At 39.4% G+C, this 12,201-nt stretch overlaps 1 protein-coding gene across 1 annotated transcript; it reads left to right on the top strand.

Moving 5' to 3' along the window:
- Positions 1–6,005: 6,005 nt before the first annotated feature.
- On the top strand, positions 6,006–11,757 carry LOC137596174 (extracellular calcium-sensing receptor-like). Its single transcript, XM_068316488.1, has 12 exons — positions 6,006–6,118; positions 8,264–8,406; positions 8,606–8,697; positions 8,830–9,009; positions 9,125–9,313; positions 9,469–9,695; positions 9,759–9,954; positions 10,107–10,316; positions 10,394–10,517; positions 10,612–10,805; positions 10,926–11,207; positions 11,335–11,757. Exons 1-12 carry the CDS (start codon positions 6,006–6,008, stop codon positions 11,755–11,757), a joined length of 2,373 nt encoding a protein of 790 aa, XP_068172589.1.
- The last annotated feature ends 444 nt before the right edge of the window (positions 11,758–12,201 follow it).

Here is a 12,201-nt window from a genome sequence, read left to right as displayed (position 1 = left end):
GCTCCCCGTGTCCCGCGCAAGCGGATGAAGTGGTCAGAAAATGAATGAATCAGTTATATATTTGGCTTCCTGTCCATGTCTTAGTGACAGATCAAAAGACCCAAATTTCTTCAGAACAATTCCCAGTGATATTTACCAGGCCAGAGTCATGGCACGACTGGTCATTCACTACAACTGGACTTGGATGGGAGCAGTAATTTATAACAGTGATTATGGTCACTCGACAATTCAGGTTAATGTTTTTGCTATTAAAACCTGCGTTCCGAATAAAAGAAAATCTCATGAATCTGCTGCATTTGTGGAACAATTTGAAATTTCAGGTGTTTTAGGAGATTCAAGGGAAAGGCATTTGCTTGGAATTCATTTAGACTCTCAACAGAGAAAATAGAAAGCGTGATGCCAAACGTGCAGCGAGCACAATTCAAGTTTCCACTGCTAGGGTGATACTCATTTTCTTTTGGTTTACATTAATAAAGGATATGTTTCTGGAACTGTCCAAAATGAATGTGAGTACCCTACTTGGATCAAAACACACACACACACACACACACACACACACACACACACACACACACACACACACACACACACACACACACACACACACACACACACACACACACACACACACACACACACACACACACACACTCCTTATACAGTATATGTTCCCTAAAACAAAAAAAAAATTAATTGTATATACTTGAACTTTTTTCGTTGTAGGTGACTGACTTGGAGGCTTGGCGCACAAGTAGTGATCTATTTAAACATCTTTCCATCCCTCAAGTTGCAAATGGTGTTCTCGAATGAATGAATGGATGAATGAAGTTTATTTTGGTTGTTCATATTTCATATTTAAAACAAACAAACAAACAAACAAAAACAAAACATATTTCAAAGTAACATAAACAAAACACATTTCAATTGTGTATACAAATGTATTTCATGTCCATTATTGTATGTTGGTACTTAATATGTATAGCTGTATGAAGTTTATAAATCATGTCATGGAATTAGAGACAAAAAAAAATATGTTACAGATCAAGTATTTTCCTGCCAGTTATCGTTGACATTTTATACACCTGTGTATCTGTTGCTGTGTTTTCTCCCTAATCCATTCATATGCTGCTGTAAACATGTTCAATTTTGGATGCATAAATTGAAATAGTTATTACAGAAACCCATTCTGAATCATATCGAATAGCGTAATATTTAACATCTATTAATCTTTATTGTAACTTAACCTTCTTAAATCGGTTTGAAGAAGAAATAAAATGATGAAATTTCAGTGACTAAAAATTAGTTTTGAATGTATTTTTTATGTATGTCCACTAGATGGAAGTATTATCATATTTAACCATGCAATGGAATTCATCTCAGAAAACTTTTTTCTTATTGGATTTGCAATTGCATGCCAAAAATAAAATCTTGCGATTTCCCTACTATTAATAAAAAAATACTTCCGTAGTTACTTCATTTTTGTTCAGGGTATCACAATTCATTTTGACCTTTAAACATGTAAAGAACAAAATCTGTACTTGCATGAATGATACTGCAATTCTGAATAATTTATAATAAAAAAAAAATTCTGTCAATGAATGGAACTGTCACAGATTTTAATTATATCCCCATTTGTCATAACCTGTTGCCAGACAACATGGAAAACAGAATTTTGTTTAGCATTTTACAAATATACGATTCTCATGTTGCACCTGTCTCACCTTACTTAAAAATGTGCCACTGGCAAATTGCTTCCCCATTTAGTCATGATTTGTTCATTCATCCATCCGTCCATCCATCCATCCATCCATCCATCCATCCATTTTCTATACCCGCTTCTCTAATGGAAAATTTTACACGGCACTGTGGCTGTCAACAGTTTCATTTCTAGTTTGAATCCAAATATGTCGGGAAACTGGCGGTTCTGTCCTCACAAAGAAACTGTTTTTCACTGCTTCCTAGACTGTCAGAGACTCGACAATCTGTTCCTGTTTTTAGAGTCTTTTTGTCTTATTTGGTCGTGTTTTCGACAAACAGGTATACATTTTTGGTTGAAACATAGGAAGAATCAACAAAAGGATTAGCAGATTCTAAACTTTCTTCTGGGCCAAACAAAGATGGCCATTTATCTCATCAGCAGGAAAAAGGTTGAAGGTTCGTCTGACTGCAATGCAGAAGCCATTTTAAGAAGAATATGTCAGGGAAATATCAGAATCGATTTTAACTATTTCAGATTGATAAGGATTTTGACACTTTCATTTATTTATTTATTTTGTTTCGGACGTGTTAAAAGTTATGAAAATCACACTTTTTCAGGTCTCTACATATACGTAGTGCTCCTCCCTAACCCGACCAACTCTTACAATCTGGTAAACAAAAGCTTCCAGCATCAATAGATATTTGGAGTTTTAGGAATTCATGGCCTGAATCAAAACGATCGGATTTTGCTGGAGCGTATGGATGGACCGGGGTGCACTGGCGTCATGCCCGGAGTGTCCCCTGCCTCACGCCCTATGCCACCGAGATAGGCCTCGGCTCCCCGTGACCCGCTGCGGCAGATATAGCGGTGGTAATCTGAAGATGACTGACTGACTGTATGAATGGATCGATGGTATTTGTTACGTCACAAATCCTCTCTGGACAGAGTGATTCTCGATATTGATACGTTGACATGCCCAAGGCTGCGGCAATCCCCGAGAAGGGGGGAGTTTGTTCAGGCCACGGTAGCATTGTGCGGTAATGTCCTAGCCCATAGCTACACACTGAAAGTTCCTCACAAGCTGTTGAACTCAGTTAGCATTTCGTGAACTAGACGTGCCAGACGTGCAGCGAGCACAATTCAAGTTTCCACTGCCAGGGTGATTATCATTTTTTGCTGGTATACATTAATCAGGGATGTGTTTCTGGAGCTGTCTAAAAGAAATGTGAGAATCCTACTGGAATCAAAACCCACAAACACACACACACACACACACACACACACACACACACACACACACACACACACACACACACACACACACACACATTCAAGTGAGAATACAAGAGAAAAAACTTGGTCTTACCGATAAAATCCCATATTTGATTAGTTTGCGTTATGTTAGCTCTCTTGCTATCCAGGATCTGTCATTGTCCGTGACGATTTTTCATCTATGTCTTTCCGTGTTTTCTTCTTCTTGTCCTCAAATTCTTCCATGGCTTCTAGGTTTTAGCTTTTCTTCCAAATTTTCATCAGTCGCTCCTTAATTTTTCAAAGTTGCTCATTAACTCTTTCATAGAAGAGACCATCTGTTCTAGAATATAATTCATATTTGTTCCCATCCTCCTCCGATTTTTCTCTTCCTCTCGGGATTTTGCAGAGAGCCAGTGACAGTCAGTATGAGTTAGAAAAATAGCCACAACAGGAGACAGAAGACAGACATCTGCTCCCGTTGAGAGCCGGAAGAGGCAAATTTTACGGGCCTATGGTGTGTCAAAGGTGTCTTATATTCTGTGTTGAGTGAGGAACTTGTGGCGGTCCCCAACCACTTATTCTCATTATTGTAATTATTATTATTTGATTGACATGTTCACCCTTTTATTGGAAATGATCAGTATTTCTCCTACGTTGAATGCACTGATTGTAAGTCGCTATATTTCAAAATGAAAACTCATCAGTACAGTCACTTTAACTGAGTTTTTAATGTAATTATTTCTTTAAATTATTTCGTTTACAGAGATGGGGCGGTAGTGGCTCAGTGGTAGAGTGGACGCCCTACCACTGAGCCATTTGTGTTAATTCACGTATATTTGGTTTATGTCCCTACATTTCATATTACTGTACTTGTTTTTTGAAATGAGTTTGCGTGAATCTGTTTGGAATTTTGTGTCAACGTGACTTGTAGAAGAAATCTGATTTTAAAAATCTTCCTCTTTTTCTTCTTCTTTCTCTTCTTCAGTGATACTGTGTTGGTTTGTGTTGGGAATTTCCATTTAACTATGGAAATAACCAACACATTTGCTTACACAGAAATAGATAGCACAACACTTAGTCCTTGTCTACCACATACATTTCTAAACATGGACAGCACATAGATAATTGATATATAGTATGTGAGGCTGAGTCAGGCTGCTGATGAGCTGATCCTTCAAGGAGAACCTATGGCAGATACCATCAAGATCATGGTCAATGAACATTCTGATGGTGAGTCTCATCCCTCAAGGAGAGTCTAACCCAAACACTATAAAGATCACAAAACATTTGGGGTTCTTCTCCAGAGGTTTGTTGCTCCGTCTGTTGAAGAGCCCAGCGCTGTATCCTCACCAACTTGTAAACTGTTTGAATTTTTCAGCAAACCTGTTTTGGAATACAATTTGTGTCATCATTGCAGACACACCTCTCAACCAAGCTAAAGAACCGAAGAGGGTTTTTCCTGGAGCAAAACCTTAACATTTACTTGAGCCTATTTCTGCTTTGATGAAAGGCGTGGTACACCTTGATCAAGTTGCCAGTTCATCATGGGAAGCAGATAAGAGAGTCAGAGACACCATAAACATCCAAACTGAGGCCCACATTTGTCAAGGCCCCCTGAACAGTACCTGAAAAATGCCACCAACCCCCCAACCCGACAAAATGGTCCAAGAGCTCATCAATCCAAATGGGACTTTGCATTTTTAACAGATGTGACAGAAATGCTGAACAGCCTTTACTTGCAGCTACAAGGCTAAGGAAAACATGCATTCATTTGCAACATGTATTCCCACATAAAAGCATTTGAGGTGAAATCAGTGCTAGTTTTGGAACAAGTGAAAAAGCACAACTTCGTTCAACTCCCTGCTATCCAAAACCTCTCAGTAGAGAACGCAGTGGTCCTGTTTCCAGCTGAAAGGTGTGTGGAAGCACTGGAAATGCTGAAGGCGGAGTTTGGTGTGTGATTCTGTGAAATACATGCTAATACAAAAGAAATACGTCTTTTCTAGAAACCCTATGTTACCGACATCGATGAAGCCCAGCCTTCTTATCAGTTTGAGTTACAGAACTGTCATTTTCTGGAAGACGGATTCAAGCCCGACAGTTTCATTGACTTCTATGCCGCCCTCCCCAATGACATAATAATCGGAAAAGGTCATTAATATTTGGTTCTGAACAACAATAAATGTTTACATTTAGGCACACCTGCGATTATCACAGGTTTTCTGTTGCAATCTGACCCAGGCCCCCCATCAGAGAAGGGAAAAGTTATGAGACTCCTGATCTAACGTCTACTGCTTATCCAGAAACGGGTCGGGGAGGCAACAATCTGAGCAGGTATGCCCATACTTCTCTTTCTTCACATACCTCATTTAGCTCTTTCAGTAGATCCCAAGACATTCCCAGGCCAACCAAGAGACAGTATCTCCGTGTCCAAGGTCTTCAGACTTGCCCGGAACACGTCCCCACCCGGGATCGCCTCGGGGTCCCTCCGGAGGAGCTGGAATAGGTGTCTCGGGAGAGGGAAGTATGAGCATCCCTCCTGAGACTGTTGCCCCCGCAACCCGGCCCTGGATAAGAAGTTGAAGATGGATGGATGGATGGATTACAAAGGATTTAAAAGATTTAAATCTTTAAATCCTAGCTATATTCTCCCCACTTAAATGGTAAGAAAATCATGAAAATGGTGCTTTTACTGAATCAAACCATAAACAACGCGGAAAGACAGGATTGAGGGTCAAACCTGAGTCCATTAGTCACAGGACAGCCACACTACACACTGCTTCACAGCCATCTGGTACTCAGAAAGTATATATTTTTTCTTTCCTTTAGGCCCTGAAAGCCACAGTAGAAACCAGATACCAGAAGATGAAGGAGAAAGCTAAGGCCTGCATCTAGAAGGCAGCAACTGTGAGTCTGACATCAGATATGAGGACCTCTATCAACGCATACCGTAGGCCTATCTCACTGTCACCTGCCACCTGACTCCCTTACATTAAATACTGTTTTTTTGGGAGAACATTGTGTTTTTGTAAATCTGGAGAAAGCTTATGACATGGACAGGGTGCCCAGAGAGGAACTGTGGTATTGTATGAAGAAGTCTGGAGTGGCGGTGAAGTATCTTAGAGCTGTACAGGACATGTATGAGGACTGTAAGACAGTGGTGAGGTGAGCTGTAGGTGTGACAGAGGAGTTCAAGGTGGAGGTGGGACTGCATCAAGGATCAGCTCTGAGACCCTTCTTGTTCGCTATGGTGATGGACAGGCTGACAGATGAGGTCAGACAGGAATCTCCATGGACTATGATGTTTGCAGATGACATTGTGATCTGCAGTGAGAGCAGGGAACAGGTGGAGGAGAAGCTAGAGAGGTGGAGGTTTGTCCTGGAAAGGAGAGGAATGGAGGTTAGCCACAGTAAAACAGAGTACATGTGTGTGAATGGGAGGGACCCAAGTGGAAGAGTGAGGTTACAGGGAGAAGAGATCAAGAAGGTGGAGGATTTTAAGTACTTAGGGTCAACAGTCCAGAGCAATGGAGAGTGTGGAAAAGAGGTGAAGAAGCGTGTCCAGGAAGATAGTGGGATATTTCAGGAGCAGCACCACTGCAAAGGTACATCTGTGGCTTAATTATAGTTTCTTTGACAGACTGTTCACTGAATGTACAGGGAATCATCCTCAGCTGACATGATGTGGAAGAGTTGTGCTGGAAAATAAATACAGTACAGCCTTGATGTGGTTCAAAGATCAACATCCGATTTTTTTGCAACCTTGAATGACATTCTCTTTACCTTGAGAAAAGCACAATAACTACACGTCTTTATTGCATGAAAAATACTTCTCCTCACAGGGTACAGGTCTTCAGAAAACTTGTCATTCGAGTCATCTGGGTACTTTACTGTTGGGGTGTAGGCGCTGACAATAGTGGCAAACTTCTACCTAGGGAGAAGGGAAAGCACCATAATAAGATGAGCAATCACAGCATTTAGAGGACCAGCCAACTTGCTAAGCAAAAGTGACTTAATTTGAATGACAACATGCAACATTTATTAATAGGATACATACTTTACACATATCCATCACTCATAAGAGTCATACACACAAATCTCTCAGTTGTACTGAATAGCCCCCCCCCCCCTGCCAACACTCCAGAGAGAAATAAGTTTGGCACATGTGCTGCAGGTGTGATCACTGTCTCTTGCTTGCAAAACACTTGGCACCTAATATAAAAATAAGAACAACGCTTCAGTTGGGCAAAGAAGGCAGACAGTATGTGTGAAGATACAATTTCCAGATTCTGTAATTTGTCGTGTGATAAGAGCTGCATACGCAAATGAAATATGATTCACTTAATAGTATATTTACTTTTTGCAGGTAACTATGAGGAGACGACTATCTTCTGTTTGAATTTAATGGTTACATGCATATGTGATAAAGGGATCTGTTGAATGCTGTGAAATGGAGAATCTGACAGTTTTGTTTAAAATCATGTAATCCATTGTCAAGTCTGATGAAACATCGTGTTTCTGAAACTGAAGCTGTCTCAAGCTGTCATTAATACTTATTCTTTTTTCATTAATGCAACAAACTAACATTATTCTGTGATCATTATCCAGTAGAGAACCTGCCATCATTCCTCTGGTTTCTGGCTCGGTGGCACTTTGTTTCCCTTCTTGTTCTTCTTCTTGGTGACCAAAGTAATCAAATAGGTCTGAGGGTTGTTCAGTCATTATTATGCTCCCAGTCGGGTACATGGAGCAACAGCAGTCTTTCCCAGGATGGAGATGTGATTATCGGTGGACTTTTCCATTTGCATTTCACACATCCTGCTTTAGACCAAAGCTTAACCAAGCTGCCACTTTATGAGCCTTGCACAGGGTAAATCTAATCATTTGTTGCTATTAAATATATGGAAATTGTCTTATTTATACAGTAATAGGACAATGTATTTATTCTTATGCATTTGTCATGTTCATGTGTTTTTGTTTCAATCTAATGAAATTCTGTGTTGAGTATCTTAGGTTCTGACAGGTTTATAGAACTTAAGTTTTTCATCAAAAGATGTCAATGTTACAAAGTGTATATCTCAGATTAACAATTTGTGAGATAATCATAATTTGATAATAGTGGACAATATTTATGTTTCTATGTATGTATGTATGTATGTATGTATGTATGTATGTATGTATGTATGTATGTATGTATGTATGTATGTATGTATGTATGTATGTGTGTATGAATTATGTATATATTTATTTATTTACTTATTTTTTTTCTGTTTCTGTTCACTCATCACCGATATGTTTTATTCTCTACAGTTTTGATCTGATTGGATTACAAAGCACATATGCTATGACATTTGCTGTGGAACAAATCAATCGCAACAGCACCCTAATGCCGGGGGTGAAGCTGGGCTACCGAATATTTGATAGTTGTGGCCAGTATCCTTGGTCTCTTCAAGGTGCGCTATCACTGGTTGGAGGAGACTCACAAAGCTGCAGCTTACAAACTGCTTCTGAAGAGAGAGTTGGTATGACTTGTCACATGTGAATAATCTCTGCTTCAATTAAATGAAATTAAAAGTCAAAATGTATTATATATCTATAAGAGGAACTAACTATATGTTTGCTGTATCAAATATTCTCTGTTGCTATCAACAGGTCATCAGCCCATTTCTTTGCTGATTGGTGGTGCAACATCTACGTCAAGCATGATACTGTCCAGGACCTTCGGGCCTGTTTCTGTGCCTATTGTGAGTTGTAGTTCTTCATGAAGTAAATGTCTGGTTTTTGGAGCAATTGATGTGATATTTTAAAAAAAAGAATTGAATGGTACATATTCTGTTAAGCAGTGTCCAAATGTTAATTCTTAATTTTTCCCTCAGATAAGTTATTTGGCTTCCTGTCCATGTCTCAGTGACAGATCAAAATTCCCAAATTTCTTCAGAACAATTCCCAGTGATATTTACCAGGCCAGAGTCATGGCACAACTGGTCATTCACTACAACTGGACTTGGATAGGAGCAGTAATTGATAACAGTGATTATGGTCACTTGGCAATACAGGTTAATGTTTTTTTTTTAAGATCTAAATTACAAAAAAACAAAATATCACTTATCTGGGACACAAAAACATAGATATGAATTTTATTTTATTTTATTAATTTATTTTTAATTTCAGGTGTTTCAGGAGGAGATTCAGGGGAAAAGTATTTGCTTGGAATTCATTGAGACTCTTAACAGAGAAAATATAAAGCGTGATGCCAGACGTGCAGCGAGCACAATTCAAGTTTCCACTGCCAGGGTGATTATCATTTTTTGCTGGTATACATTAATCAGGGATGTGTTTCTGGAGCTGTCTAAAAGAAATGTGAGTATCCTGCTGGAATCAAAACATACACACACACACACACACACACACACACACACACACACACACACACACACACACACACACACACACACACACACACACACACACAAAGCTTTAATTGTACATACTTTAATTTGTTTGTCTTACTGTAGGTGACTGACAGACAATTTCTGGCCAGTGAGTCTTGGAGCACAAGTAATGATCTACTGAAAGATCTTTCTATCTCTCAAGTTGCAAATGGTGTTGTTGGTGTTGCCATTAAAAGTTCAACAATATATGGATTTGAAAATTATCTCAGAGGTTTGCACCCACTTCATCGACCAGATGATGAATTCTTAAGAGAATTCTGGGAAAATGAGTTTGGATGCATTTCATTTCTGTCAAACATGTCAATTTCATCTGAAGCCAAAAGTTCAATTCAGAAAAATCTACCACCTTGCAGTGGGTCAGAGTCTTTGAAAGGAGTGCAGCATCCATTTACTGACACCTCTCATCTAAGGATCGCATTTAATGTCTACCTTGCTGTTTATGCTGCAGCCCATGCCTTTCACAGCCTTCTCTCCTGCCCTGGTATAGACCAGCCTTCTGGAACAAACAGCTCTACTTGCTCCTCTCCAAAATACATCACACCCATAGAGGTCAATAGTAATGTTAGTGGGTCATGTTATCAGTGAGAGTGATGCTTCCAAAAGTTTTGATGATATACAATGACATACTTGATATTTTATAGACTGTATACATATAAAATAGTTTTATTCAGACATATCTTCTGAAAATATGATGTTTTCAGTTGTTGCAGCACTTGAACCGAGTGAATGTCACTACACCACAAGGAGATATGTTTTACTTCCAAGGATCTGACATTCCGGCAAAGTATGACCTTGTCAACTGGCAGATGGACTCTAAAGGGCATCTTAATCTTATTTTGATTGGTCTTGTGGATGGGTTAGATCTTGACATCGATGAATCAGCAATTCAGTGGAGCACTGGATCCAATCAGGTAAATAGATCACCAGTAATCTGAAGGTTAATTTTAAAGAATCAATCCCCAACAACATTAATTGACTATTTGTTCAGGTACCAGTTTCAATATGTAGTGAGAGCTGCCCCCCAGGTACCAGGAGCGCCAACAGGAAAGGAGAACCTCTATGCTGCTATGACTGTATTCCATGTGCTAAAGGAGAAATTAGCAACAATTCCAGTGAGAAAATAACTCCATAAAACAGAACAAACTCATAATTTTGTTCTTGTTTGTGTTTAATTTTCTTTACCTGTCCTGCGCTTAACTTTTCCAGGTTCCCTTCACTGTGAGCGTTGTCCTGCTGAGTTCTGGTCCAATTTTGACCAAACTGCCTGTATCCCTCGTCAGCTGGACTTTCTCTCCTTTAATGAAACTTTGGGCATTACTCTGACTACAGCTGCTGTGTCTGGAGCTGTAGTGACAACAGCTGTGTTTGTGGTGTTTCTTTACTATCGTCAGACACCTATGGTATACACATGGAGTACACGAGAGATTATTTTGTACTTTTTTTTTTTCTTGTTCAGTATATCCTCCAAAATAATTAAATGCTTTAAATGTGCAAATCTTGTTTTTTAATCTGATTCACAGGTTCGAGCCAACAATTCAGAACTGAGCTTTTTGCTTCTTCTTTCACTGAAGCTCTGCTTCTTGTGCTCATTGGTGTTCATTGGTCGTCCATCAGTCTGGTCTTGTCGTTTTCAGCAGGCAGCTTTTGGGATCAGCTTTGTCCTTTGTGTTTCCTGTCTCCTTGTCAAAACACTAGTTGTTCTTGCTGTTTTCCGCTCAGCTCGGCCTGGTGCTGGAGCACTGATGAAGTGGTTTGGTCCAGGTGTACAGAGAGGAAGTATCTGCCTCTTTACGTCTATACAGGTATGAAAACAATTCATTTAAATTTTATCTTAAGTTTTATTACAGTACTTTCATTCTAAATATAGTTTGAACAACAATCAATATTAATTGATTCAAAGTTAAAATTTAAATCTGTTAATTTCTTCAGGTTATCATCTGCACTGTATGGCTGTCCCTCAGCCCACCAGTGCCTGGACGTGATCTGGGTTTCCAAGGGTCAAAGGTCACCTTGAAGTGTGCTATGGCCTCTGTGGTGGGTTTTTTTGTGGTCCTTGGCTACATTGGCTTGCTGGCCTGTACTTGCCTTTTTTTGGCCTTTCTTGCAAGGAAACTACCTGACAACTTCAATGAGGCCAAACTGATCACTTTTAGCATGTTGATATTCTGTGCTGTCTGGGTGACCTTTGTCCCTGCTTACATTAGCTCTCCAGGGAAGTATGTCGTTGCTGTTGAAATATTTGCAATCCTGGCTTCTAGCTATGGTTTACTGCTCTGCATTTTTGCTCCAAAATGTTTCATCATTCTATTGAGACCTGAGAGAAACACTAAGAAACACTTGATGGCCAGATAATTCTTTGTATCTAATGTGAGCAAACACTCGTGTAACTTTCCTTGGCTCTGCGTCAACGTCTGTATCAATTGAATATATATGTTTGTTCTTCATGTGCGTAGCTGTATGAGGTAATAAATCATCTTGTGGCAACAGATGCATAAAAATCTGGTACACATCAACTATCTTCCTGTTTGCATTGTTATTTTTGACATATTAGTATATATGTGTAGTTTTTGTTGATGAGCGATGCTGTCAAAGTATTCGGTGTTGGAGTTAATAATTGCATTAGTTATAAAAGAAACCCTTTGAGAATCATATTAGCGAGAGAAGGGGTTTCAAACTCATTTGCACCGGGGGCCAAAACTCAAAGCGCACTCTAGGTCAAGGGTGGAACATGATACTGTCAGGATTTGCAGCTGCTTCTCTCTCTCTCTCTCTCTCTCTCTCTCTCTCTCTCTCTCT

Source organism: Antennarius striatus, chromosome 6 (genome assembly GCF_040054535.1).
Source record: "Antennarius striatus isolate MH-2024 chromosome 6, ASM4005453v1, whole genome shotgun sequence".
NCBI lineage: Eukaryota > Metazoa > Chordata > Actinopteri > Lophiiformes > Antennariidae > Antennarius > Antennarius striatus.
The sequence above is the reverse complement of the archived record's forward strand: the minus strand, read 5'-3'. Positions and strand labels throughout refer to the sequence as shown.